The sequence below is a fragment of the Castor canadensis genome, chromosome 5 (assembly GCF_047511655.1).
Source record: "Castor canadensis chromosome 5, mCasCan1.hap1v2, whole genome shotgun sequence".
NCBI classification, from domain to species: Eukaryota; Metazoa; Chordata; class Mammalia; order Rodentia; family Castoridae; genus Castor; species Castor canadensis.
This window is the reverse complement of record NC_133390.1, coordinates 167,693,972-167,715,268: the sequence shown is the minus strand read 5'-3', so window position 1 is coordinate 167,715,268 and position 21,297 is coordinate 167,693,972. Positions and strand designations below refer to the sequence as shown.

General features: G+C 51.9%; 2 protein-coding genes across 7 annotated transcripts; one reads left to right on the top strand and one right to left on the bottom strand.

Moving 5' to 3' along the window:
* Nucleotides 1–356: 356 nt before the first annotated feature.
* Nucleotides 357–9,222, bottom strand: Rbpjl (recombination signal binding protein for immunoglobulin kappa J region like). Its single transcript, XM_020168085.2, has 11 exons — nucleotides 9,035–9,222; nucleotides 7,728–7,853; nucleotides 6,561–6,631; nucleotides 6,257–6,372; nucleotides 5,837–6,011; nucleotides 2,870–3,007; nucleotides 2,381–2,490; nucleotides 1,976–2,128; nucleotides 1,152–1,307; nucleotides 917–1,020; nucleotides 357–786 (listed from the first exon to the last, which is right to left on the bottom strand). Exons 1-11 carry the CDS (start codon nucleotides 9,193–9,195, stop codon nucleotides 510–512), a joined length of 1,587 nt encoding a protein of 528 aa, XP_020023674.2. The 5' UTR covers nucleotides 9,196–9,222; the 3' UTR covers nucleotides 357–509.
* Matn4 (matrilin 4) lies at nucleotides 6,371–20,960 on the top strand. Of its 6 annotated transcripts, none has more exons than XM_020168083.2 (13): nucleotides 6,371–6,695; nucleotides 8,364–9,111; nucleotides 9,445–9,560; nucleotides 11,374–11,487; nucleotides 12,211–12,780; nucleotides 13,598–13,720; nucleotides 15,487–15,609; nucleotides 15,705–15,827; nucleotides 15,921–16,043; nucleotides 17,808–18,221; nucleotides 18,322–18,474; nucleotides 20,581–20,688; nucleotides 20,769–20,960. In XM_020168083.2, exons 4-13 carry the CDS (start codon nucleotides 11,409–11,411, stop codon nucleotides 20,825–20,827), a joined length of 1,875 nt encoding a protein of 624 aa, XP_020023672.2. In that variant the 5' UTR covers nucleotides 6,371–6,695; nucleotides 8,364–9,111; nucleotides 9,445–9,560; nucleotides 11,374–11,408; the 3' UTR covers nucleotides 20,828–20,960. The 6 variants fall into 6 exon arrangements, with proteins under 6 accessions (XP_020023672.2, XP_073930948.1, XP_073930947.1 ...); XM_074074847.1 differs by having other exon boundaries at nucleotides 9,441–9,560; XM_074074846.1 differs by lacking the exon at nucleotides 9,445–9,560 and having other exon boundaries at nucleotides 8,575–9,111.
* Nucleotides 20,961–21,297: the final 337 nt, after the last annotated feature.

Sequence of the window (21,297 nt, the reverse complement as noted above, 5' to 3'; positions counted from 1 at the left end):
AGGGAAGGACAGACCCTGGTGCTCTACCTGGATCCAGTGTTCCAGATGAGACCTAGTGCTCTGGGACTTGCCACTCCAGGTCAGATCTGGTACTCCAGGCAGGAAGGACCAGGGCTCCATGCCTCAGGAACCTTGCCTCAGTTCTCTGAGACTGCGAAGCTATGGTTTTTTCCCCTCTTTAATTGGGAACATTGATACTTGGAGAGCAAATCCTCAGGCTTTGCTTCTCAGACTATGTGCAATTGTGAGAGAGACAAAGACGCAGGGATAGGGACACATAAATAGATCTACAGACCAAATTACTGAGAAGAGACACAGGCAGAGAGAAGCACACACAGGACACAGCATCACACAGGTTGTGTTTTCCTGTATGTTTAAGGACAAGTGAGTGACCTGTGTGAGAGCGGATTTCTATGGCGAGCCTCAAGGCAGCAGGGTTTATGACACAGAGAAACAACCCGGCTCCGGGCCTGGGTGCGGACCTCAGTGGTGCACAACAGGGATCGCACCTAAGTTTGGATGAAGAGATGGAAATTGGTGCGCGTGAACTCATGGTGGATGCTCTCCAGGAGTGTGTCCGCGTCGGTAGCCTGCTCCTCATGGGCGGCGGGGGGACCCGGCCGCGCGCTGTATTCAGGGGTGAAGGTGAAGGAGAACGCGCTGGGGTAGAAGAGCCCGTCGGCCCGCACCAGGCTCACCGGCACTGTGATGGGAGTGCGCAGCCAGCGCCAATCACTGCCGAAGGCGGCCACATCCGGCACCACGCACACCAAGGACCGCGGGCTCCTGGAGGTGGGGCATGGAGGTTAGGATTAGGCTTGCGGTGATTCTGATGACATGTACACACACATCTCCCAACCCCCCGCCCCCGTTTGGTTCTCAGAGCCCAAAGAAAGCTGTTTTCCCAGCTCCATACCTGTACATGGTTTCTGCCTCCACGTCCCCAAACCACACCTTGAGCCCCGCGTGGAAGTTCTCTCCGTGCAGCTCCAGCGTGGCCACGTCGCCCCCACCGCTCAGCTTAGGGAGGGTGGAACCAGGTGGAGTGGGGTGGGGGTGGGGCAGGAGCCTGCTGCTTTCCCTCACCAACACCCCCACCCTAGAGCAGGCAGACAGCACGTCCGCCAGTGCCCCCCCAGCGCCCGATTCACCTCGAGGGTGCTGATCAGGGGCACAGGTGTCACCGGCTCCCGCGTACAGGCCAGGCTGGTGCTGAAGGAGAACTCCACTGACTCGGTGCCAATGATGGTCCAGCAAGAACTGTCATTGAGTAGTGCCCTGTTCGCCTCCTTCAGGCAGGGGGAAGCCTAGGAGGAGATCCGAGAGATGGAGCAGAAGCTTCCATGGTGGCTGCCAGTGTGGGGGAGCCAGTAGAGTGCCTGAGTTTCCCCACCAAGCCCAATTTAATTCCAGACTCTGGGATGTACCTGCCCTGGGAGCTTGGATAAGACCCTTAAGCTCTCTCTCTCTTAGAGTTAAATAAGCTTGTTGAACCAATTGACTTCTAATGGTCTTGTTTTCTTAGGATTCTACGATTCTGGCTTTTAACATTGCACAATTCTATGCCTTTACATTCTCTGATTTTAATATTCTTTGGGAAGGAATGTTGCTCAATTGGAATAGTTGTCATTTTGTGCATATTATGATTCTATGATAATATTCTTCTGGGAGTAATATTGCTTAATAATAATAATAATTTTTGCACTCCACAATTCTCTTAACATTCTGATTCCAGTGTATATCCCATTTTATGATTCTAATAGTCTTTGAGAAGGAGTATTGCTCAATGATAGTAATTGTCATAGTAATTGCTTTCTACATCCCGTGATTCTGTCCTGATAGTCTATGACTCCAACCTTCCTTGGCAGGCAGTATTGATCAATAAGTAGCAACCATTGTGACCATGATCTTATACTCTATGGCTTTCTACATTCTCCCTTTCTCAGATGTTGTGCTGGTATTCTATGCTTCTCACCTGGAATTGTACCACCTTCTCTGTGGCAAGGCATAAGTAGGTGCCACCTCCTCCTGGAGGGCCACCTGGAAACTGGAATGCACACTTGTGGAGTTGAGAGATGGGCTCATCCACGTCAAGGAGGGCATACTGTTTGGCCACTTTGCGGATAATCTGTAGCAGAAGGGTGGTAGGAAGAGTGATGGCCAGGTGTGGGGTTCTCAGAGGCTGCCCTCACAGCCAGTCTCTGCTTCTCTGATAGCCATGTAGACATGGGCGAATTCCCACAAAGCACTGAGTGTCCCCAGAGTGAAAAGAGGGGTCTTTATGCCTTGGGGCTTTACTCTCCATCCAGCCTTGCCCACATGGGCTACACTTCTGTTTGGATCTGGATACCCCCTGCATGTCTACCCTCTTTCTTCATACCATAGGAGGTAGTGTGATGCCCGTGACTGTACAGACGAGCTGTACTAGGGAGCCATAACGGACGTAGCCTTCTCGAGGTGGGAAGTCCTCTTGGGAACAGTGCTCATCAGCTAGAGGTGAAAAAAAGGGTTTCAGGTGCCCCAAGCCCTTCCTCCTCTCCTCTGGCTCCACCTCACATCACCCCTTGGGCCCTATGGGAAGAGGTGGCCTTCAGGGAAGCAGCTAAGGCTGAAGGTTCTAATCTTGGGGAGGTCAACTGTGGTCACCTAGGTGGGGCAGGCACCTAATTGATGGGAAGGGAAAGAACATGGACACTGGAATCAGAATAGCTCAGGTCAGTCACCATCTCACTGGAGCCAGGGGCAAGTCTTTTTTGTTTCTGCAGCTCCATTACAAGGGGCCAAGTTTACCTTCCTTGAGGAGCTGGGGTAAAGAATAAACACGCTAATGTATATGAAGTGCTCAGCCTGCACCTGTTCTTGGGATTACCCAGGTGGAGTGTGAAGGCAGCCCACTGTCTTGCGCTGGCCACAAAAGCCCCATCCTCCACAGAAAGGTAGCGTGTGGACACTGTCTGGGAGCGCAGGCGGTTGAAGAGGGAGACCTTGGAGCCGGAGGAGATGCACACTGTGAGGGGAGGTGGAATCAGTGCCCTGGCCTGGCATGATCCTTTGGACTCACCAGATAACCTCCAATCCTCTGTCCCCTGTGCTAGCCTGGCTAATATGCCCACTGGCCTGGACACAATGGGCATTCATATTTCACAGTTACTTATCTAGTGCCTGCTGCAGTCCTGCTTCTGAGCCTTTGCCTCCTCCTCTGTGCTGCTGGGCAACAAACAGAATCTCATCCAGTCACCAGGGCCTGAGGATTAGACCCAGCTTCGCTCTGGAAGAGTTCATGGTCTTGAGAACATAATTATAAAATGCCAGTATGATGCGGTGAGGGATAAACTGAGGAGGCTTTCTTGGAGCAGGGGAGCATGAAACATGTAGAACTGCACAGGTGACTGCTCAAGCCAAGATCACATGATGTATAACAGCAGTATAACATTTCTAAGACTTGATATTTATTCCTTCTGGCCCGTGGCACATACTCAGAGCCACAGCTTTACTTTCTCACTGGAATTTGGCCACTTGGGGAGAAGGCACTGGGTGAGGCCTCACCCGCTCTCTTCTCACCATGATGTATGTGCTCCATTTACACTTAGCCGTGATGTATGTGCTCCATTTACACTTAGCCGTGATGTATGTGCTCCATTTACACTTAGCCGTGATGTATGTGCTCCATTTACACTTAGCCAACCCCTCCATTGAATGACTTATTCTTCCCTCCCACCTTCCCTCTCCCTCTCCCTCCCTTCCTCCCTTCCCCCTCCCTCCCTTCCTGCTCCCTCCCTCCTTCCTTCCTTCCTTCCTTCCCTCCCTCCTTCCTTCCTTCTTTCCCTCCTTCCTTCCTTCCCTCCTTCCTTCCTTCCCTCCTTCCTTCCTTCCCTCCTTCCTTCCTTCCCTCCTTCCTTCCTTCCCTCCTTCCTTCCTTCCCTCCTTCCCTCCTTCCCTCCTTCCTTCCTTCCCTCCTTCCTTCCTTCCCTCCCTCCTTCCTTCCTTCCCTCCCTCCTTCCTTCCTTCCTTCCTTCCCTCCTTCCCTCCTTCCTTCCCTCCTTCCTTCCTTCCTTCCTTCCCTCCTTCCCTCCTTCCTTCCTTCCCTCCTTCCTTCCTTCCCTCCTTCCCTCCTTCCTTCCTTCCCTCCTTCCTTCCTTCCCTCCCTCCCTCCCTCCCTCCCTTCCCCCTTCCTTCCTTCCCTCCTTCCTTCCTTCCCTCCCTCCCTCCCTCCTTCCTTCCCTCCCTCCTTCCTTCCCTCCCTCCTTCCTTCCCTCCTTCCTTCCTTCCTTCCTTCCCTCCCTCCTTCCTTCCCTCCTTCCCTCCCTCCTTCCCTTCCTCCCTCCCTTCCTCCCTCCCTCCCTCCCTCCCTCCCTCCCTCCTTCCTTCCTTCCTTCCTTCCCTCCTTCCCTCCTTCCTTCCTTCCCTCCTTCCTTCCCTCCTTCCTTCCTTCCCTCCTTCCTTCCTTCCCTCCCTCCCTCCCTCCCTTCCCTCCTTCCTTCCTTCCCTCCCTCCCTCCCTCCCTTCCCTCCTTCCTTCCTTCCCTCCTTCCCTCCCTCCCTCCCTCCTTCCTTCCCTCCCTCCTTCCTTCCCTCCTTCCTTCCTTCCTTCCCTCCCTCCTTCCTTCCCTCCTTCCCTCCCTCCTTCCCTCCCTCCCTCCCTCCCTCCCTCCTTCCTCCATTCCTCCCTCCCTTCCTCCCTCCCTCCCTCCTTCCTTCCTTCCCTCCCTCCTTCCTTCCTTCCTTCCCTCCTTCCTTCCTTCCTTCCTTCCCTCCCTCCTTCCTTCCTTCCTTCCCTCCCTTCCTGCCTCCCTCCTTCCTTCCTTCCTTCCTTCCCTCCTTCCCTCCTTCCTTCCTTCCTTCCTTCCTTCCTTCCTTCCTTCCTTCCTTCCTTCTTTCCTCTGAGCCAGGGTCTTATTGTGTAGTGCAGGCTGGCCTACAACTTGCCATCTAGGCCAGGTTGGCCTTAAACTCCAGATCCTCCTACCTCAGCTTCCAGAGTGCTGGGATTGCAGGCATGTGCCACTGTGTCCAGCTCCCACATATTTTTTACGTAAATGGATGAGTATTCCAAACCTCATTTCCTTCATCTACCACTTAGGAACAATGATAGTGGCCTACCTTTCAGGGACATAGCAACCATCAAATAGGATAATTCAAGGAAAAGTTCACCAGGAAATCCCCCTCCTACCCCATTCCCTTACCTCCCACAGAGTTGTGTGGCCGTCATTATCATTTAGGCTTCACCCCTCTCCCCCACCCCCATTCTCTTAGAGCTCCCAGCCCTGGAATTTGCCACCTGACATCCAGGACAGTATTTATCTCAAACATCTGCTTGATCTGTTTGTCTTCCCTGCTAGGCTATAGTTTCCTCTAGAAATGACATCTGTTCTTATTTTATAAGGATCCAGCACATGACACAGACCCGGCCATCAACAGGCATCCCATAGGGGAATTTTCTCTCTTCCCCTTTATTGTCACATTTTGGCGTGGCGGGGGCGGGTGCTGAAAATGAAACCCAGGGTCTCGAGCACGCTAAGCATACTTTCTACCACTGAATCACATTTTCCAGCTCTTGTTTATCCTCACTCTTAATCCGTCCATAGTACAGCACCTGCCGGGCGTTTTTTTGTCTGCTCTGAGCCCCATTCTCATCCTCAAGTCTGTGTCTGTAGGTTTTCCTAGGCTTTTGCTCCCCTATCCCAGGTCCAGGTCTAAGCCACACCCACGCACCCTGGCCCCGCCTCTTTCTTAGCTCAGACTCCACCTTTCTCACTCTGACCCCACTCCTGCAGTCCTCCCCCACTCCAAAGTTAGCTGCTCTTGACTTGATTGCACACCCGCTCCCTCCCGCTCACGGTCAGTGTTTTTCAGCGACTGCTTCTTCTGCGAGGGCTTAGAGATGACCTTGATGAGGCGGCTGTGGAAGGTGCCCAGCTCCCGGCCCCCTCGCAGCACCAGCCGCAGCACCAGCCGGAAGTGCTTCCTCTTGTCGGCGTCGGAGATGTACAGGGTCTTGGCACAACCGAATTCCTACGGGGCTCACGGAGATGGGGGTCGTATCACCCAGCATGAGCCAGCCTCTCGCAGTTATCTGACATCCATCCCACGGGAGGAGGCAGGGAGCTCCACGAGCCTAGGCTCACGGGCTCAGTCTTAAGGCAGAACCCCGGCCTCTCGACCTCCCAATCTCTTGACTTCTGGAGGGGACTAAAACTGTGCTCCAAGGGAAAGGAGGGGTGGGAGCAGGAATCGGACCCTCTGCCATTTGCTCTCACCCTGGAGTCCGACTGCTCCTCGAAATTCAGCTTCTGCGTCTCGGCGGCGCTGCCCGACGCGCTGTCCAGTCCCATGTAGCCGCAGACGGTGGGCCCTGTCTCCCCTGCCTGGTGGGCTGGAAAGGGACGCGAGCTGGCTCCGGAAGGACTCAGGAAAGACTCAGGTGCCAGGCAAATTTAGTTCTCGCCGCCAGAGGGAGAAGCGAGCCTGGCCTGTGAGCTGCCCCGCGCCCAGGCTTCCAGGCCCTACCGCGTGGTCCTCCTTACGGTGGAGAATAGCCACAGCCCGCGAGTGTGCCCTCACCTTGACCTTGCACTGGCTTCACCCTCCAGCCGGGACCCGCGAGGTAGACACAGGGTGGAGGGCAGAAGAACCTGCGGAGACATGCGAGTGCCGGGTTCGTCTATCTCCACTTCACTGTCTTGGAAGCATCTTAAGGTAGCATACACTCCAACGAACCCTGATTCCTGCACCCTCTCTCCTTTAGGCTTCTCCCTGACTGTGAACCCCATTAGCACCCTAACTTTCTTTTTGTTACACCCCTTATTCTACCCATCATTAAACCCTCCCACTCTACGTTAGAAACACATCCCGAATCTACTGGCTTTTCACCAACCTCCTCCTTAGTCCTAACTCTTCCTTTGTGCGTGCGCCTGTGCATTGGCCTTCCAACCAGTCTTCTTGTTGCTCCTCCTCCCCACTTCTACTTATTTTTCATATAGCGGCTAGAGTACTTATTACTATTTAAAAATAAAAGAGTCAAATGTTGCTCTTCTTCTTAAAATCTTGTTGGTTTAAAATTCCAAGTCCTCACGAGATCTAGCCCCCGCTTACCTCTCCAGCTTATTTCCTATAACCCCTCCCACCTCTAAATTCAGCTACTCTAGCTTCTTTTGTACCCTTTACAGACTCAAATGGTACAGCGCAAAGGTCTTTGTATTACCTGCTTTTTCTAGTTGGAACATGATTCCCCCAGATTTTCTCATGTCTGGTTCATTTTAGTAGTCACATCTCAATCCTGAGGTCACCTCCTAAAGTGCTCTTTGACCACCTTGACCTTTCAAGCTAAAGGATTCTCCTTTGGTTTCTGTCTGGCTCTCAACATACTCTGAAGTATCTTTTTTGCTGATTTGTGGGGAGTTTACTACCTGTCTCTTTCACCTAAGAGTGAAAACAGGCTTGTTTTTCTGTATGCCCAGTGCTGGGCAGTGCCCACAGAACTGGCACATGACAAACACTCAGTAACTAACTGAATGAATGAATGAATGACAGGTGAGGGAGTGAGTGGGGTCAAGAGAGTCACAGGGGGGTTCTGATATAGACCAAAGTGGCTATAGCATTGAGGGACAGGTCCCTGCTGGGTCAATAGTTGAGGTGTAAGTCCCAAGGCCTCCCCCAGGTGTAAAAGAGGCCAAACCCGTGGGAGGCTGAAGGCTAGAGAGACCTGGGAGGGGCCTCTGAGGCACCTACCGCTTCTCATTTCCGTAGGATTTCTGTGCCACCTTTGCGTGCAGGATCCTCACTGTCTGCTCGCACCGCTGCTGCAGGCACCTACGTACACCTTCCCTCAGGATGGTGGCATGCTCTGGAGGTGACCTAGGAGGAGGGCAGGTCAACCAGCCCCAAGCAGGGAGAGGAGAGTGGAGGGTCCAGAGGTGCAGAGTCCTCTAATCAGGTTGAGACAAGCAAAGTGGGGGATGGAGTTGCTCTGCCTCCCCAAGGGGTCCAGGGAAGAAGTGCTAGGCAAAGAGAAGGGACCTGGGTTCAAATTGTGGGCTAAGTATTTGTACTTTGAGGTGCTCAATAGAGCTTGCAGAAAGTGCACTGGGACCACACAGATGCCACCCATCGGGAAACATGGCTGTGACACAAAGGCCCCCCGGGATGGAGATGGCGCATGTGGAATTGGTAGCTAAGCCTCTCCACCACAGAAGAATGTAAAGGGGGAAACAGCCTCTCCCAAATCAGATATCGGGGCTTTCTGATATTGGAAGAGCCCACAAACTGTGTCCTCAGGATGTGGGGGGCATCAGAATCTTTCTGAAGTCAAAGCAACACCTCCCTTTCTCCCTATTGCTGCCTGGGTTTTCTTTTCTTTGATTACAGGGAATCAAGGCCCATTACATTGGCCCTGCAGGGTGAGCCAGATCAGAGCCTGGGGCCTGTGACTTTTCATTCTGGGTTGTTTTTGGGTGAGGATGGGTGCACCCTAAACCTGCATAATGGCAGGGTGGATGAATGGGGTGGGAGAGATTTGGGGAAGTGGAAGGTTGTGACCCAAGGACAGCTATGAACTCCAAGGCTATCCTTTTTTGAGCCCCTGAGCCTCGTGGCAGGACCGGAATCCCGGCTTCTCCTCACTCCTGGAAGGGACCACGGAGGGCAAGAGTCAGTGAGTCGGGGGTGCACTCGGAAGCCAGGCCAGGCAGTCAGCGGCCAGAGTGAGGACCGCTCCGCCTCTTGGGGCTTCTCTCTGGGAAGTGCCTCAAAGGCTTCCAGCGCATTCCAGCTCCGGAGTGTCGCCGCCAGTCTCCCGCTGTAGCCCAATTCCGGTCCGCAGCTCGAGTCTGCGGCTTCAAGGGTGGCAGGAGAAGGGGCGCTGCGCTTGGCCCGCCCCAGTCCTCAGAGGAAGGGGGATTCGCTCCCGGCCAGGGGGAGGGGTCGCAGCACTCGCTTCCCCTCCCCACCCGCCAGCCCTGGGTTAAATGCAGCCGCTGTGTCGGCTCGCTCCAGCTGCCTGGCAGTCCCCACCTAGGGCGCGCTGCCCACGCCGTTACCTGGTCCAACTGCCCGGGAGGCTCCGCCCGTCGGCTTCGCTCTGCAGCCGCACCTCCGAGCTGTCCAGCAGGTTCAGGTGAGTCAAAGGGCCTGGGGGCGCTGAGGGGTCTGCAGGGAGCCCCACCCGGCGACCGTATTTAACCGCCCACGGTGCCCACATGAACCTACAGTGCCCGTTCCCTTTTCTCTTTTCCGTAGGGCCCTTTTCCAAAGTGAGCCCCCACCAGCAAGGCCCATGAAATAGGGGCATTCCTTCCCTCATCTCCTCCCTCCAGCCCCCACCACCCCCGGGGGATGTTCCCTAGGTGTTATTCCTCAGCCAACTCTTTTAAGAATTACAGACCTCCCCTTCGTGCCGGCCACTTGCCCTACACTAAGGGCATCTGTGAATCTTTTTTTAACAAGCAAGGATTAACTCCGGAGGAGTCCTGGGTTCTAGTGTCAGCCTGGCCACCACCTCGATGTGTGACCTTGAGTGAAGACCCCCATTATCCCCTCTGGACCAAGCTCTCTCTGTAAAATGAGGTATTTGGAAAGGTGATGAACTTTGAGTTCATCAAAGCTGCTATTTTCTAGGATTCCAGGGGTGGAGGCAGGGTGGTACCAAATGGATGTTTGTTCAAGAACAGAATAAGATGAACCTTAAAATTTGGGAGCCCAAAGGCTTTTGTAGTTAGGAAGGGGGTGATGAGTGGCAAACGCCCCTTGTGCCTTTATCCACATGTGTCCCTGGGATTGCTGACCTGGGCTATGGCCCAAGCTACAGAAGGCATTCCCCACCCTCCCACCTCCCCCAGCAGCTGGCACATCCAGCTTAGTCACCCTCCCACGATGGGCCCTGCCAGAGGGAGTTTTGTTCCTTTACTAGGTCTATAAGGGGCGGAGGTGGGGGTGAGGAGAGAAGAATCCAGGAGGGGAAGGACGCCTGGAGCGAGCAAGCAGCAGCCCCTTCTACCCCCGCCTTGCTCAAAATGGACCCATTCAGGGAATTGGGAGGCGGGGCCGTGGTGGGTTAGGGGCCGCCGTCCTTCCCCTGCCAAGAAACCAGGACAGAAAAATGGCTAGCTAGAGCAACCTCAGCATGCAGTGTGAGGGTAGCGTGGGGTGGGGTGGCAAATGGAAGGAAAAGAGTTTTAGTGACTCCCAGGCTCCAGGGAGCCAGGCAGCTCAGGAAGGAGAAGGGGAGCCATGAGTTCTAGGTTTTGTCCTGCCTGTGTAGCTGGGCAGGTCATCTCCCTAGACCTCAATTTCCCTATCTGTACAATTGGAGTTCTCCGTGATTCTTAAAGGTAGTCACCAGGGGCTGCAGGAGGGTGAGGGCTCACCTGCTGCCCTCACAGAGTCCATGGACGCTTGGAGAAGCCCTAGCCGCTCTCTTGCTGCCCTCTGGGGCGTCCAGTAACGCTGCCCCTGGAGCCCTGCACACCTCTGCTCCAGACCTTTGCGCGGGATATATTTTGTCCTGGTCTTATCTCCAAGACCCTGGAGCTCCAGGTCGCCTGTTTGCTCTGGGCAGGGACACCTGCTGAGCAGATGTGGGCTTCCCACCGCCACCTAGCAATTGCAGCCAGACCCGGGCAGGTGCTCCCTGGCGGCATCTCCTGGGAACAGAGGCACCAACCTGGAGTTCAAGTGCATGGTGGGCTTTGGCCCACTCATGCCCCACCACTCCCACACGCGACCCTGCGAAAGGTCGCGCTCTTCCCTGCCACCTGCTGTTGGGCGGTGTGCATCTATGTGTGGGGTCCGGATGGGGGCTTACAATGACAGCCACACAGAGGCTCCTGTGTGCAGAGGGGGAGGAGCTGAAGTGGAGAATGGCTCTGTCTGCAGAGGTTGGTTCACCTCTCCAGAGAAGAGGACACGGAGCGCCCTGACTGGCCCACAGAACCAAATAGGGGGATTCTCTCCTGGCGCATCTGGTACCAGAGCTTAACTTCTCTAAGCCTCGTGATCCTCATTTGTACAAAGGGGAAAACGCAGCCTTAGTGGCAGAATTGGAGAGAGGGTTAAATGCCACAATGTGTAAAAAAGCACTGAACCCATCATTTAGGAGGCCTTTTTTCATCTTAAAATTTGTATATTTCTTATCTAATTTTTATTTACTATCTTACAGTTCTGTGAAGTGTGACTTTCTGCAGTTCTACAAAGAATTTCTTGTGTTTTCCCAGAAATCCCAATATAAAGACAGTTTTCATCATGAAGTATTTTGGAACATACACAAAAATAGAGAGATTAGTAAAATAAACCCAAGACCCTCTCTCCCTCCAAGTGTCCACCTCTCAGAATAAGCACTCAGTCCACACTCTTGCCTTATGAATTTCCTTTCTCCCTCCAGGCTCTGACACTTCCGTTCTCTGTCCCTCAAGCACCATGAGGGGCCCTCTTTGCTGGCTACTGCTTATGTTGCTGCTCCTTTTCCAGCCCTGGGAAACTCAGCTTCAGTCAGCAGGTGACCCGGGGCCCAGCCCTCACCAGTGGGGGGAGGGGAGCAGAGGCAGCTTATCTGCTGCCAGCCAAGACTGCTGGGGAGAGAAAAGCAAGGGCTTTGGGACATACCCAATTGTGTTTGCGTTTTCCACTGCACTTCTCTGAGCCTCATTTTCCTCACCTGTAGATGTAGCTTAGTTTGGGGTTCATGCATAACTGTCCACATAGTGCTTAAGTTTGAAAAGTTTATAGAAAATATAGAAAAACCAAGAGATTTCACATAAAAATCCCAATTTGAGACCTTTCTTGAAAAATCCACGGATCTGCTAACATCCAGTGCAAATGGCCACATGGCAATAAATTGGCTGGATCTGTCCACTTTAGGAGGGATACAGGCTCTTTGGTGTCCAAGTCCTAACTCAACCAGTTCATTTATTTATGTTGCCTGCCTGGCTCCTATAGGCATTTGGGTTTGGACAGCTCTTCTTTGCCCATTCCTGAATGGATAATACATCACCAGAATAGCCCTTAGAGCCGTACCATGGGGAATTTATGAAGCATCCTAGCCTAGGTTCTCAGCAAACGCCGGATGAGGGAGGGAGTGTATCGTGCGTTTGCAAGGTTACTACTATGCTGGGCGCTGTTCGCGAGGATAGCATTTCTCCAGGGTTTTCCTGGGGGAGGGGAGTTTCCTCGGAGATCAGCCTTTGCTGACCTACAAAAGTTCTCCCGATGTCCCCCACAGGTCCTAGGTGCCGTACTGGGCCTCTTGATTTGGTGTTCGTGATAGACAGCTCCCGCAGCGTGCGCCCTTTCGAGTTTGAGACCATGCGACAGTTCCTAGTAAGCCTCCTCCGCAGCCTGGACGTGGGGCTCAACGCCACACGCGTCGGCGTGATCCAGTATTCGAGTCAAGTGCAGAGCGTCTTTCCTCTCGGTGCCTTCTCTCGCCGCGAAGACATGGAGCGCGCCATCCGCGGCCTGGTGCCGCTAGCGCAGGGCACGATGACCGGGCTGGCAATCCTGTATACCATGAACGTGGCCTTCAGCGAGGCCGAGGGCGCGCGCCCGCTGGAGGAGCGCGTGCCGCGCGTCGCGGTTATCGTGACCGACGGGAGGCCCCAGGACCGCGTGACCGAGGTGGCGGCGCAAGCGCGCGCCAGGGGCATTGAAATATACGCGGTGGGGGTGCAGCGTGCAGATGTGGGTTCTCTGCGTGCCATGGCGTCACCCCCACTGGATGAGCACGTCTTCCTGGTTGAGTCCTTTGACCTTATCCAGGAGTTTGGCCTGCAGTTCCAGGGCCGGTTGTGCGGTGAGTTAGAGAAGCGCTGGAGTGAGGTTAGAACTCTAGCTGCTTGGATTCTGGTTCCCAGCACAGTAAATTCTTTCGAGTTGGGGCAGTCTGAGCATCCTAGCTTTATTCTGCCCACCAGGTAGAGTTGAGGTGCTGCTGGGGTAGCCCTACTCTTGGTCACCTTTGCTTAAGCCTCATCCCACAAGAGCAACTCAGCCTGTCTTGCTCACAAGGATGAGGGATTGTGTGATTTGCCACAGGCTTCATGCCAAACTCTAATACCAATGCCTTCAAAATAAGAATTATTGTCCCTTGCTGGGCATAGTGATGTATTGCTGTAATATGAGCACTCCAGAGATTGAGGCAGGAGGTTAGCTGGGGCTACATAACAAGACCTTGTCCCCAAAACAAAAGAAAAAACAAGAATTGCAGTCCCCCTAAGCTGAGAGCAACAGCCTGGTAGGAGTCATGCCCTGCTCACGTGAGTATGGCTCCTCCCACTGTCAACTCTAAACACTGCAAGTGACTTTTGGTGTTATCTCACCCATCTTGATTTAGTACCTCTCCACTTCCCTGCACTGCCCCAACCTCTGGGTGGTTCTACCCCATGGCACTGACACATCCAGTCCAGTGCTTTCTCTTCTTAGCGTAGTCACAGGGGCTGCTCAAGCCCCATTCTTTCCCTAAACCTCCCACCTGGACTGTCCCCCTCAAATGAGTCATATTCTACCTAAGGCTATTCCTGAGGATTTTGCCTGCCTCAGGCCCCATCCCCATTCAGCCCTCTCTTTGGAGGCTTGTGACCCCTGTTGATTCTAGTCCTGTGTATCCTCAGGGAAGGACCTGTGTGCTGAGTGGGGACATGACTGTCAGCACCAGTGTATCAACACTCCAGGAACTTTCTACTGTGCCTGCAACTCTGGCTACAAGCTAGCAGCAGATAACAAGAGTTGTTTGGGTGAGAACTAGAAGTACCTGTGCCCTGCAGTCTCAATGCTACAGAATCTTCTTTGGCTCCTCACTGCCCCAGTATTAGAACAATGAGTTTAACAGGAATTTTGGAAGTCAAAGCCCACCTCCTTCACCTTACAAACCTTAGAAAGAAGAGTAATTTCTTGGGGTCACACAGTCCTTGGTGGGACCAGGGATCTGAGCCTTGATTTACAGTTAAATGTGCTTTCTGTAGCTCTTTCTCCTCTTTTTTCAACCTAGTGCCCTACCTGGCTCCAACCTACCTGCCCAACTTGTTTTTTCTGTCTCCTTCCAGCCACATCCTTTCAGTTTCTGATTTTGGGGGTCTTTAATAAGGTGGGTCTCCCCCACATGCTCCTCATTCTTACCTTGCACTTCATCTCCTTCTGTGGTGCTGCCTTGGGTTGCCATAATAAGTTTTTCAAGACCTGGTTCTTTTGTGTTTTCTGAAAAGCGATGGCACATGATGCCTTGCTTATACAGTTGGATTTTTCTTTTTGGTGAATATGTCTACTCCTGAGACATACACGTAGCAAATGTTACCACTTACTAAGTGCCAAGTTAGTATCAGGTATTGTGCTAGGATCATTCCACACATTGTCTCTCAGCCTTGTAACGGCCTGGAAAAAGAGGTCATGTGACCCCAATAACCTAGATGCAACCTGGGGTCTTCTTGATGTTAGCAACTTAAAAAGGTTGGTTGGCTTTTCACCCCTCCTCCCCGACACACACATCCATTTGGTGACTATTAACCAAAGATCTCTAAGATTTCTGAGAATTCCCTAGGGCTTATCTTCTGGTGGTTGCTTCTCCTGTGAACTTCTCTTGCATTCTTTTGACTTATGGATACTTTCTCAATTTTCCAACTCCACACATGTGTTCCATGTGTGTAAATCAGTCTCTTCTTTGGTTTACATGGTTCTGCATACAAGGGCATGTGTGTGTATTGGATGTGTGCATATGTCCATTTTATCAAGGGTGGAGGTGGACAGAGGTATGAGTTATACCTGTAAGGTCAAACATGAACATTTTAAAAAGCAAACATATATTTATAATTGAATATTAGATGTCCTTGTTCCTAAAAGCCCACAACAGGGGCTTTTCATTAGCAGCCTTAATCCACAGACATCTTTACACTGCCTCTTGGGTTCTCTTCTTCTGCTCTCTCTATCCCCATCTCTTTTGCAGAAACTCCAAATTCTCACTCTTTCTGCAGGACAGTTCTCCTTTCTCTAGTCCGTGTTCCTCAGCTCAGCATTAGGCCGTCTTTGCACATCCAAACCCTCAAGGTACTCAACAGACAATAGGTCCTCCTCCACCTGCTCAGAAGGAAGTTGGAAACAGCAATTGCTCTCTTCTATTATATTCCCATTTTGCAGATGGGAAAATAGAGGCTTAGACAGGCAAAGTGGCCTCACCTCGTCCTGCCCTGTAAGTTAGTGGGCATCTGGAAGACAGGGGCCTTGACTTATGCAATTGTGGATTCTCCTCATGCCTGGTTGAGTAATGGGCATACTGGCTTTGGGATGTGTCCAGGGTTTGGCGTGGGAGGTCTGCCTCACTCTGTAGATCAAGCTTGACCTATATAAGGAAGCTTATGCTTATAGAAGTTACAGATACCTGGTTTCATCCCAGACTGATTAATCAGGATCTGGGGGCTGGGACACCAGCACGGGTATTCTTAAAAGTTGGTCACACTGATGGACTGAGCAGCTTGGCCCTGGGCAAAGCCTGACTTCATCTCTTCTTTAGCCATTGACCTGTGTGCTGAAGGGATCCATGGCTGTGAGCACCACTGTGTCAATTCCCCGGGCTCCTATTTCTGTCATTGCCAAGCTGGCTTTGCACTCCAGCAGGACCAGAGGAGCTGCAAGGGTGAGTAAGCCCTCATAACCAGCATCCCAGACTGAGGCCTAGGATGCCTCCAACCCAACCGGCACCAACATTTTGTTGTTTCTTCCTTCCACCAGCCATTGACCACTGCAGCTTCGGGAACCACAGCTGCCAGCATGAGTGTGTCAGCACCCTTGGGGGAACACAGTGCCGCTGCAGGGAGGGCCATGACCTGCTGCCAGATGGGAGGAGCTGTCAGGGTGAGGAGGAGTCTCTTGTGCTTGTGGGGAGCAGCAGGGAATCCTAGCTGGTGGGGTCTGCCCTGACTCATTCTGCTTTGTCTCTCCTTTAAGTCAGGGACCTTTGCAATGGAGTGGACCATGGCTGTGAGTTCCAGTGTGTGAGTGAGGGCCTCTCCTATCACTGCCTGTGCCCTGAGGGGAGGCGACTTCAAGCAGATGGCAAGAGCTGTGACCGTGAGTATTGAGCAGAGCGGTATTGAGATTGTTCCTGCCTCACTGCCTGCATTTCAGAACATGCTCACTTCACCCTTGCTGTGGCCGAAGAATGTGGTGTGGATGTGTGTGTGGGATGTGGATATTGAAGGGTGTGTTGGGCCCTGCCTCAGTTGCTTTCCCTCCAATTCTCTACCCTGCTGCCAAGGTTAATTGATTAATCACATTAGATCATATTTCTTCATTGCTCAAAATTCTTCTGTGGCTCATCAAAGCTTAAAGAATAAAGATGCAATGCCTTAACCCTGAATTTTTCAAGTGGTGAGCACAGTCACATTAGTGGATAATGAGGTCAAATTAGAGGCTTAAAACTAGCATTAAAAAAAAAAGAATGGAAGAGAAAATAGAGTTTTCTGCATGTAGAAAGAGTAAGTACTGTTTCATGAAGCTTAAGTTAGGTGTTATGTGAGTATATGAAGTGCATCATGATTTATTATTATTATTTTACTGTGAGTTATGGTAACCATCACTTTAGCTCATTACAGCCTAGCTTCAGCTAACCCATTACCTTGTCTCCTGTCACACTTGAGCATTTCAGTCACACTGGTCTGTCCCTTCCTGAATGTGTTGAGCTCTTCCTAGCTCCCATGTCCGGGCACGTGATGCTCCCCACTTTCCAAGATGACCCTTGCTGCCTTGGCACATCTCTACTCATTCTGTCTTAGTCCATCTGGGCTGCTGTAACAAAGTACCGCAGGTAGTGGCTGTTTTGTGTTGCTATAGCAATGTATCTAAGTCTGGATGATTAATAAAGAACAGAGGTTTCTTTGGCTTGAAGCTCTGGGGGTCAGCATGCTTGGCTTCTGGCAAGGGCCTGGAGGCTGACAGATCACATGGCAGGAGCATGTATATGAGTGGTGGGCTGGCATGTGGAAGAGACCAAATACATGAGGTGGCCTTACTTTAAAACTATTCACAGTCATGGTAACTAATCCAGTCTCAGTCTCAGTCTCTTGAGATGGGCATTAATCCTTAGGGTGGGCCTCCTAGGGCCTAATTACCTCCCACTAGGCCCACTGCTTTTTTTTTTTTTTTCAGTGCTAGGGCTTGAACTCAGGGTCTAAACCTTGAGCCACTCCACCAGCCCTTTTTTGTGATGGGTTTTTCAAGATAGGGTCTCATGAACTGTTTTTGGGGTGGTGACAATGTAGCTTCATGTCCTGGATCAATCACTACTAGCTATGGAATCTGAGGCAAGTCACTATGTCCTTCAGAACCTCAGGTTACAGGAATTTGGGATGATACTCAAGGTTATTAAAAGGATATATATATGTATATATCCTTTTATATACATGTATATCCTTTTATATATATATTATATATATAATTATATATTATAAATATATAGCATAAGCCCAGTGCCACCTGATGCCTGACAACACAGCAAACTGTCAGTAAATAATGTTTTTGTTATTAATATTGGTAAGATGTTTAGAATTGACTGATGTATAGTATGGATGATCAATAAATTAGAGCTCTAGTGGTTATTATTATTGGTGGTGATTATTAAAAAGAGATGCAAGTAGTTGGTTTGTGCTAAGCACTCAATGCCAAGGGTTAGCATGGAGAAGAAGGTGATGATGTTTGAAGCACCCCGTGGGCACAGCAAAGACTCATAAATGGTATGTGTTATATGATAAGTGATTGCCAGTGAAGGATTAGATGGGTAAATGGCTGTTGCTGGTCAGGGATCGGCCCCTTCCATCCCGGCCTTCTTGCTGGTAGGGTGCCGGGAAGGCCACGTGGACCTTGTTCTGCTCCTGGATGGCTCCAAGAGTGTGCGCCCACAGAACTTCGAGCTGGTAAAGCGTTTTGTGAACCAGATCGTGGACTTCCTGGACGTGTCCCCAGAGGGTTCCCGCATCGGGCTGGTGCAGTTCTCAAGCCGCGTGCGCACCGAGTTCCCGCTAGGCCGCTATGGCACTGCGGCTGAAGTCAAGCAGGCGGTCCTGGCTGTGGAGTACATGGAGCGCGGGACCATGACTGGGCTGGCGCTGCGCCACATGGTGGAGCACAGTTTCTCCGAGGCGCAGGGTGCCCGGCCCCGAGCCCTCAATGTGCCTCGCGTCGGCCTGGTCTTCACCGATGGCCGCTCCCAGGATGACATCTCCTTGTGGGCAGCGCGCGCCAAGGAGGAAGGTGGGCTCAGCATGGGACAGACTGGGCTGGGGTTGGGAGGGAGGCTGGGAGGTGGTTTTCCCTAGGTCTCGGGTGCCCTCTGAGTCCCTCGGCCCTGCAGGCATCGTCATGTACGCTGTGGGCGTGGGCAAGGCGGTAGAGGAGGAGCTGCGTGAGATTGCCTCCGAGCCTGCTGAGCTGCACGTGTCCTACTCCCCTGACTTCAGCACCATGACACACCTGCTGGAGAACCTCAAAGGCAGCATCTGCCCCGGTGCGCACATCTTTCTTGGGGCTCCTCTCATTCTCACACTGCCCAGCCTCCGATAGTGCCCCTTCCTCTTCACTGCTCCCCATCCTATCCACAGAGTTATAGCCAAGGGATGGGCTCACTAGACGGGGCCTTGTTACTTAAAGTGGGACTGTCGCTTAGCAGATTGTTAGAAATGCAACATTTCCTGCAATCTGCAGATCTAAGGAATCAGATCCTAGGTGATTCATATGTATATTAAAGTCAAAAGAAAGCACTAGCATAGACTCAAATTAATAGTGTTTAGAATTAGTAGTGTTTAAAATAATTTGAGAAAAAAATTTAAAAACAAGCCAAATTTAGCATTTATTAGTGGAGTCACCACATATATATATCCCTTGAACTAGATGGAATTTAACCTTATGAACATGGCAAAGTGGCAGGATTGAGTGTGTTTTAAGTACACAAAGACATGTGCTTTTTGGATTACCTATAAAGGTAATCTCTCTAATTCATCTGGCTTTAATGGGGATGGGGCTGGAGGGCGAGTGGGCAGCTCCCCTTGAAGTGAGGAGGGAGGCTGGTCCATGTGCACTGCAATACAGGTGATATCGGGGAATTCTTGGGGCTAATTTTTATCATAAGGTCTTTAGACTCTTAACTCAGGCATAAAATGTGACTCTCCTTTCAATTTATCAGACCCTGCTTGCAGAAATAGGGTCAGTAGGACTGTACTGGAGGACTGTCTGGAGAATGTAGTTTTGTGTATGTGTCCTTTCCTCCTCCTCCTCCTCCTCCTCCTTCTCCTCTTCCTCCTCCTCCCTCTCCTTCTCCTCCTCCTCCTTCTCCTCCTTCTCGTTCTTCTTCTCTCTTTCTCTCTTTTTCTCTCACCCCCCCTTCCTCCTTCCCCTCCCTCCTCTCTCCTCTCCCACTCTCCCACTCCCACTCTCTTTTCCCACCCATCTTCCCCCTGTGGAGGCACTGTATTTCAGAGCTTCCTGTCCTGACTTTCACATCTACAGGGTGACTTTGGACAAGTCACTTAACCCCCACCCTATCTTAACTTTCTCTTTTGTATGAGGGGAGGGCACTGCCTGCTCAAGGTTACCTCCAGCTCTAGAATGCTAAGGGAAGTCTGGACTTTGTGGTAGAGGCTCTTCATCAATTGGCTGTTTGATCCTGGCATATCCTCCATCTTCTCTGACCCTTGGTTTCCTCAACTGTAAAGTTAGGAGTCTTTATGTGACTGCTATTGATGATATTAATAACATGACACACATCAGTTTGCTAAGGGCTCATACGAGGCTAACATGAAAGAGAGAACCTTTCAGTCACAATGGCTCTTTATGAAGGGAAAGTGCCAGGCATTGTGCTTACTACTCCACTATCTGTAATACTGAAAACAGCACACATTTAAATAATTTCAGTGAGAACCACTAGTCTAGTTGAAATACACAATAAAGTGTTTACTGCTGTTAGGCAATGTTCTAGATCTGTGCTTTCCAATAAGGTATCTGGTAGCTAGCTACCTGTACCTACCCAATTACAATCGATGAACACAAAATAAAAAAAACTAGGCCTTCAGTTGCACCAGTCACATTTCAAGTGTTAAACAGCTACATGTGGCTTTTGACTACTGCATAGGGCACATTGGATAGCAAACACATACGCCATTGCATTGCAACGCTTCACTTGGACTCTGGCTACTCAAGTCAAGTTCATGGGCCAGTAGGATCAGCATCGCCTGGGAGCTCACTGGAATTGTGGATTCTCAGCTCCTTCCTCACTCTGCCTCAGACTCTTTGTTCTCACAAGCCCTTCTGCTGATTCCAATGAGCAGTAAGGTTTGAAAGACTCTCTTGCAAGTGGTGTGCACTTACATAAACCATTGAATGCTCATAATACCAAAGAATAGCTTCTGCCATATTCATTTTACAGATGAGGAAACGGAGGCTTAGAGAAGTTGAATAAGTTGTCCAATACCTCTCAGCTACTTAGCTGGGATTCAATCCAGGTCTGTCTGAGTCCAAAGCTCATCCTCTCAACCACAGGCCCGGCGGAGGTAAATCGGAGGGGCTGGCTTTGCCTCCTACAGTTCCTCCTTCCCCTGACTCTCTGCCCTGTCTGCAGAGGAGGGCCTTGGCGCAGGGACAGAACTCCGCAGCCCGTGCCAATGCGAAAGCCTGGTGGAGTTCCAAGGCCGCGCGCTGGCGGCGCTCGAGAGCCTGACGCAGAATTATATCCTTTGGGATTGGAGGCAGGGCTGGAGGGAAGGTGAAGGGACCCTGAAACCACAGCGGGCTTCCTTAACGGCTCACTGGCCCAGCTGACAGCACGACTGGAGGAGCTGGAGAACCAGCTGGCCAATCAGAAGTGAGGGCTCCCGATGGCCCCGACGCAGGCTGGGGTGCGGCTCGATGGACTGCGCCCCTTGCGCACCCTTGGAGCGCCCACGCCGGGCAGAACCTGAGCCCCGCGGGACTTGGACTGACCGGCAGGAGGCGCTGGCGGGTTCCCAGCGCTGCGCTTGATCTGGCCCTGCCTGGACCAGAGCCAGACTTCGGGGGGCGATGGAGAGGTGGGTGGTAGGAGGGCCGTGCTAGACCCGCACGCTCTCTCCGCGTGCTGCTGTCAGTTCTTTGTTGGATTTCTTTTTTGTTTTCTTTTTCTTAAAAAAACAAAACCGGTTTCCTCGGGATTGATTTGTGGGTCTTGCTGTGCCTGCCAGGGGGAGGGGAGGCCAGACGGAACGCGCGGTGGCGGCGCCCGGGTGGCGTCTCCTTGGAGAAAGGCGCATTGTCCGGGGGTCGGGCGGGGGGCGGGGACCCTGCGCAGTTTCCCCTTCCT

Bases quoted from the DNA above. Each gene is read 5' to 3' on its own strand.
- Rbpjl (XM_020168085.2), bottom strand. From the start codon at position 9,195: ATGTGGGCACCGTGGGCGGTTAAATACGGTCGCCGGGTGGGGCTCCCT. The intron at 2,129-2,380 runs GTATGAAGAAAG...CTTCTGCTACAG, and splicing joins GCATCACACTACCTCCTATG to ATTATCCGCAAAGTGGCCAA. The intron at 1,021-1,151 runs GTGAATCGGGCG...ACCCTCCCTAAG, and splicing joins CCCTGATCAGCACCCTCGAG to CTGAGCGGTGGGGGCGACGT.
- Matn4 (XM_074074848.1), top strand. From the start codon at position 11,409: ATGAGGGGCCCTCTTTGCTGGCTACTGCTTATGTTGCTGCTCCTTTTC. The intron at 12,781-13,597 runs GTGAGTTAGAGA...GTGTATCCTCAG, and splicing joins GTTCCAGGGCCGGTTGTGCG to GGAAGGACCTGTGTGCTGAG. The intron at 18,475-20,580 runs GTGCGCACATCT...CCCTGTCTGCAG, and splicing joins CAAAGGCAGCATCTGCCCCG to AGGAGGGCCTTGGCGCAGGG.